General features: G+C 53.3%; 1 protein-coding gene across 1 annotated transcript; it reads right to left on the bottom strand.

Annotated features, from left to right (window-relative positions):
* Positions 1–1,600: 1,600 nt before the first annotated feature.
* ARL16 (ADP ribosylation factor like GTPase 16) lies at positions 1,601–5,470 on the bottom strand. Its single transcript, XM_012803105.2, has 7 exons — positions 5,459–5,470; positions 4,962–5,295; positions 4,686–4,802; positions 4,511–4,569; positions 3,642–3,755; positions 2,962–3,077; positions 1,601–2,803 (listed from the first exon to the last, which is right to left on the bottom strand). The coding sequence occupies exons 1-7, from the start codon at positions 5,468–5,470 to the stop codon at positions 2,632–2,634; spliced, it is 924 nt and encodes a 307-aa protein (XP_012658559.2). The 3' UTR covers positions 1,601–2,631.
* Positions 5,471–6,361: the final 891 nt, after the last annotated feature.

The following is a 6,361-nucleotide window of genomic DNA, read 5'->3' as shown; positions in this document are numbered from 1 at the left end:
TCTACCTGCACAAGCCTCGTCTTGGAAATGCTGAGACACAACCATACTGAACCAAATGGTGGCTTGGGGCACTGGGTGTCCTGGGATTCTGAGCAAACCAAAGAGCATCTGGCCTGTTGGAGCTTGAGCACAAGGTAACAAGAGGAGAAACCCAGAGCTCACAGTAGTGCTAGCCCATGCCTCAGCTGAAGAATGTGATGAATTTTAACTCTGAAGGGATTCTTCTAACTGCAATTTTTTTTTTTTTGAGTCTCACTATGTTGCACTCAGTAGAGTGCTGTAGTGTCACAGCTCACAGCAACATCAAACTCTTGGGCTTAAGTGATTCTCTTGCCTCAGTCTCCCAAGTAGCTGGGACTACAAGTGCCCACCACAATGACTAGCTACCTCTTACTGCAATTTTAACTAGGCTTTGCTGAAGTCCTCTGGAATTGGACTGAAGAGCCAATACCCTACAGTACATGGCACCTTGGCATGCTAAGCACGTTGAAAGGAGTCTAGATGGCCTCAGAAGCTGGCCTCTGCTCTTCTGTCCGCCTTTCTCCCTCAAAGCAACACATGAAACCAGAATTCTGGCTTGGTGCCTGTGGCTCAAGTGGCTAAGGCACCAGCCACATATACCTAATGTAGTGAGTTCCAATCCAGCCTGGGCCCGCCAAACAACGATGGCTGCAAACAAAAAACAGCCAGGTGTTGTGGTGAGTGCCTGTGGTCCCAGCTACTTGGGAGGCGGAGGCAGGTGACTTGCTTGAGCCCAGGAGTTGGAGGTTGCTGTAAGCTGTGATGCTATGGCACTCTACCCAGGGGGGACAGCTTGAAGCTCTGTCTCAAAGAAAAAAGAAACCAGAATTCTTCCCCAAGGCAGGTGAGAAACTAGGACTCTTCTCTCCAAAGCAAGCTCTGAAACCTAGAAAGGTCACTCTCCCTTCAACACTCATTCTGAGGGGTCCTTGCCCATATCCATTGGAAGGAAAGTTGCAGAGAGGCCCTGCTGAGTTACCTCCTCAGTCTGTCATCATTAGGTCACATATACACACAGGGTGTCCATAGTTTTTTTGCAATTTAAAACAGCCAACTTGGCTTGGTGTCCCTAGCACAGTGGTTATGGCACCAGCCACATACACCAAGGCTGGTGGGTTTGAATCCAGCCTGGGCCAGCTAAACAATAATGATAACTGTAATAAAAAATAGCCAGGTATTGTGGTGGGTGCCTATATTCCCAGCTACTTAGGAAACTAAGGCAAGAGAATCGTTTACACCCAAGAGTTGGAGGTTGCTGTGAGCTGTGATGCCACAGCACTCTAACAAAGTCAATATACTGAGACTGTCTCAAAAATAAATAAAAATAAAATAGCCAACTATTACAACTTGCACACAAACTTTATGGACACCCTGTGTGTGCATATTTTTATTTTTTTGGAAACAGTCTCACTCTGGCGCCTGGGATAGAGTGCTATAGCATCATCATAGCTCATGACAGCCTCTAACTCCTGGGCTCAAGTGATCCTCCTGCCTTAGCCTCCCAGTAGCTGGGAGTGTGGGTGTTTGCCATAATGCCCAGCTAATTTTTTCCATTTTTAGTAAAGACAGGGTCTTTCTTTGTTCAGGTTGGTCTCTAACTCCTGAGCTCAAACAGTCCTCCTGCTTCAGGATCCCAGAGTTCTGGGATGCATAAGCCACCATGCCTAGCCTAGATCATATCCTTTTGACTAATCATTTATCTACACAGCTGTCCCTTCTTTACCAAACCTAAGAATAAGAGTCTTCCCTAGGTCTTTAGGTCTTTGAGTACTCCTATGTCATATAAAACTTTAATTACTAGCACTTAGGGAGGTCAAAGTGGGAGATTCAGTGAGTTCAGGTGTTCAAGGCCAGCCTACCCAAGAGGATAAGACTTTGTCTCAATACTTAAAAACAAACAAACCAAAAAACTTTATCATGTTTCTTACTTGCTAACCTGTCCACCTTCTGTGGTTTTAAGCTACAGAGTTTGTAGTAGTGATGGACACTACCACAGAACACTGATGCATCATTAACCTGTGGTAGCCACTCCCTGTGCTTCTCCTGAGCCTCTCCTCTCACACCAGTGGGAGCCCATGCACCCTGTGGGCACCTCAAGGCAGGAAATATTTACCAAATGAGCAAACCAATGAAGATGCTGGGTCTTGTTTCTAACCTGAGGTGTGGTTCTTATACATGTGTCACACTGACCTCATCTACCTCACATCTGTAGGGACATGTGATCAGGGTGCTGGAAACTCAACACTGGAGTGTGTACTAGTGGCCAGAGGGCAGGCCTCAGTGGTGCCATGCAGTCATACAGACGTGGGCAAACTCCTGTGGGTCTCCTGGCAGGAGAGGAACAAACCCTGGAGCACCACGCTGTGATGGCAGGACATTCAGCCACCTGCAGGCCTGTCTTCCTCTCCCAGCTGAGGGGACAGTCTTATCACTCAGATGCTAGATGTGAGGAGCTTCCATATTCTGGGTGCCTCAGTCTACCCATCACTGTAACTCATCTAGGGTGACATTGTGTCATTCTGTCCCTTTAAGGGTAAACCACTGGAAGTCAAACGATGCCACCCTTTGCCTCTTCTCCACAGCGTGGGTAAGCATTTCTCTGCTTTGTAGTCAACTGTTGGTTCTATGGGTGTCCTGGAGCCAGCGGAGCACAGCAGCCAAGCCAGTGCCTTTCCGGGCGCTGATTTCTGCCATGGTGATGTTCTGCTTGGCACAGGCAATGATGTCTGGAAGCCTCATTAATGACTTAATCTCTTCTATGGTCATGTAGCAAGGTAGGTCACTAGGGTTAAAGAAGTGCCCTGTCAGTGGGGTAGCTCCATAATCTTGTCCCTGTCCCCCAGCCATACCTCCTCCCTAAGGAGCCATGCTCCTGGCCACCTTCAAGGGAGCTCCTCCCTGGGCCCCCCTCTGTGTCTCTTCTTGGCTCATTACTCATACATTTTATTGAAGAGTATCATGACTGATGCTTCTTCAAGTTGTTCTGCAGAAAGGAGACTCAAGAGGTGCATACAGGACGCAGAGAGCTGGGTGGGATTAGAGACATCTATCATGAACTGGAGAAGAAGAAAAAGACATCAGTAACAACCTAACACCCTGTTATGAAAGACTGTGGTTGTCAAATCCCTCCCACCCCCAAATTACATAACTGGCTAAAGAAGAATGAAATGATGTTGAGCATAGGGCTTTGGAACAGGCACAGGTAGAAACAGATGCACTGTTTCTACTGCATCCTGCACTGTGTGAAGATGGCCTGGAGTCACCTGTGTCTGTTCCCACCTACATGGCAGTTGGTGCTCACTGGGGCTTGGGCATGGGCTTTGTTAAGATGGGGCCCAGAGAGATGTAGAAATCAAACATAAATATGCAAACCTACCCAGGGGAACAACACAGAGAGAACAAACTCTACCCTCAGCAAGCCTTCCATGAGTGCTCACACTTGGGAGCACAAACCCCAGAGATCAGATTGGGTGCCCTGCAGAAAACAACTCTAGTGTGGGCTCTGTTTCCTTTAGTAGCAGTAAAGAATCCCAGCTCCATCCTACAATGAGGTCTGGGACTAGACAGCATAGGAATGTGGACATATATCCTTTAAGAAAGTTCACAGAATTATTACTTACCAGGAGAGAATGGCAGTTTCCATAATAACTGGACCAGATGGGGCCCATGCAGCCCCCCAGCTCCCGGATGGTGATTTTTCTCTGAGCTGTGATGTCAGTCAGATTGGTCCCCACCTGTCAGAAACCCCGAGAGACAAAAAGAGAATACAAACACTGTCCCGTTTGAACCCCTGGGCAGCAGTACGCCTGCCCACACTCTACACTGTGCCCTGAAGCCCCGTCGGGCCATTCTTCTAGGGCTCGAGACCTAAGGCAGGCCCGGCTAAAGATGCTTCCCGGGATCCAGGGCCCCAACATTCAGGGCTGGCTGGCTGGCTGTGGCCGGAGCACCCGAGCCCACCAGTGAGATTCACCCTGGGGGCCACCTGCGAAATGAATCCCTGGGGAGTGGAGAAGAAAAGTATCTGTGGGAGGGCGGCGGACTCTGGATGCCCTCAGCGGAGGCTCCCGCTCACCCCTCTCAGAGGCTGTCCTTAACACGCTGACCGGCTGCATCCCAGCGTTCGGCAGAGGAGCCTGAGTCTGTTTTTTGGTGGTTGTTGAGACAGAATCCTATCCTAAGCCCTTGAGAAGAGTGCAGTGGCGTCGTAGCTCACTGCAACCTCAACCTCGGGCTGTGGGCATCTCTCCCTCTGCCTCTGGAAGCTGCTGGGATTACAGGCGCTCACCACCACGCCCGGCTGGGTTTTTCCATTTTTTTTTTCATGAGTCGGCGAGTCACAAGCTCCTGAGCTCAAGCAATTCTCCCTCCTCAGCCTTCCACAGTGCTGGGATTACAGGCGTGAGCCACCGCGCCCGGCGACCCTGAGTCTCTTTACAAACCAAACAGGTTACCCATTCCAGTGAAACCGTGACAGGAGGACACTTACCGTGGGCCGCGTCGGGGGCGGCTCCCCCAGGTCGCCAGTCCCATCCCGAGAGCTCAGCTGTGCGGGACGGTCAAGGACCCGTCCGAGCAGAGTGGTAGGGCGAAATCCCCGCCCCGGCACCCCGCCCGCAGACCCCAGGCACCCGCTGCCCGCCCGTCCCGGAGAGGAAGGATATTCTGGAGGCGCTTTACCAGGAGCGTCTTCCCCACGCCTGCGGGCCCCAGGAGCAGACACATGCCGACCCTTCGCTCCCCCAACACCCGTAGCTCTGCGACGCGGTGCAAGGCCCGCCCTGGGCCCCGCCCTCATGGGTAGGTCTCACTTCCGGACTGCTCATTGGTTCTAGGGTTTACCGTCCAATAGGCGCACAGCGTCGGGTGCGAGCGGAAGGCCTCGCCTTGTCGCGGCTCTGGGATCGCGGCGTGAGTAGCGGAAATCCCCCCCCCCCCACCGGGCGGGTGGGGAAGAAGGCGGAAGCGGAAGTCGGGGGCGCGCCACCTGGTAGCGAGGGAGAACCCGTGGCGTCGGGTCCGGGTCCGAAGTGGCGATGGGGAGAGGCAGCGGCACCTTCGAGCGTCTCCTAGGTAACGCGCCCCCGCCTGCTGGCTGCGGCCAGCGTCCTCCCTGCTCCCCCTGCCCGGCGCTGAGTCAGCGCTGTCCCGCGGGTCAGAGGGGCGCAGGCCGGACGCCCTGCCGGTCCGCAGCCCGGGCCCGCCGTCCCCTGGCGCGGGGTCGCAGATCCCGCGGCCCGGGTGTGGCTTGCCGAGCCGTGGGGCCGTGTCCGTCTGGCGTTAAGGGGCCCAGGCTCTGGGGTCGGCGCAGCACAGGCCGCCCTCGGGTTCCGCAGGGCTGCGCCGTCGACCGACTTGCCCGGGCTGGTGGGCCGCGAGTCCTGAGTTCTAGCTGATGAAAGGCAGTCTGACTCAGACATCGAGGTCTCCCCGGCACTCTTAGCGCCATTGTCGGGCCCCGAAGGGCGGAGCCGGTCGCGTTCCTGCCTGGGCTCTTTTAGGTTTCTTGAGAGCTGCTTCCATGGGGACCCACGCTGGCTCCGGGGCGTTTTCTCTCAGTATTGGAAGTGGGCAGTGACCCTGAGCCTCCTGGAGTTCACACACTTGAGGGAAAGTGTATGTTTATATGCTTGTCACCCCCGCCCTTAGTGAAGGCGCACTCTTGCATTTGGGAATGAGCACTTTGCAACCTCCTTTTTTCTTAGTATGGATAGTTTCCTAACAGAGCTCAGGTGAGAAGCTTTTCTTGCTCTGGGAACTTAAAGGTTTAGCTCTCAGACTTATTTATTGGGTGCTTCTGCACTTCAGGGATCAACCCAGAAATTAACTACTCAGTTCAGTTTGGGGACACAGCTCATTAGCTCCTAGGAAGATGGTGTGGAGCTGGAGCAGCAGCCCCTCAGAGCCCATTTGTGGGAGGTGACAGTGATGTGAGAGGTTGGGTGTTAGCTGGAGAGGCCTTCCTGGAGGAGGTTCTGTCTTGGTTCCCCTGTAGCACTCTGAGCAGCAGACTGGAGTCACCCTCAAACTTTGCCTTCCCCTAAGGTCTAATGGGTGATGAGGGCTCAGAGGTACCAGGTGACAGAGTTCTTTGTTCAGAAGCAGCTAAGAGGCTCGGCGCCTGTGGCTCAAGTGGCTAAGGTGCCAGCCACGTACACCCAAGGTGGCACGTTCGAATCCAGCACAGGCCTGCCAACAACAATGACGGCTTCAACCAAAAAAAATAGCCAGGCGTTGTGGCAGGTGCCTGTGGTCCTAGCTACTTGAGAGGCTGAGGCAGGAGACTCGCTTGAGCCCAGGAGTTGGGGGACAGCTGGAGGCTCCTGTCTCAAAAAAAAAA

The sequence above is a fragment of the Otolemur garnettii genome, unplaced genomic scaffold (genome assembly GCF_000181295.1).
Source record: "Otolemur garnettii isolate 467f Iridium unplaced genomic scaffold, OtoGar3 scaffold00018, whole genome shotgun sequence".
In the NCBI taxonomy this organism is placed as follows: Eukaryota; Metazoa; Chordata; class Mammalia; order Primates; family Galagidae; genus Otolemur; species Otolemur garnettii.
Note: the sequence above shows the minus strand (reverse complement) of the source record. Positions and strands in the feature narration are given on the sequence as shown.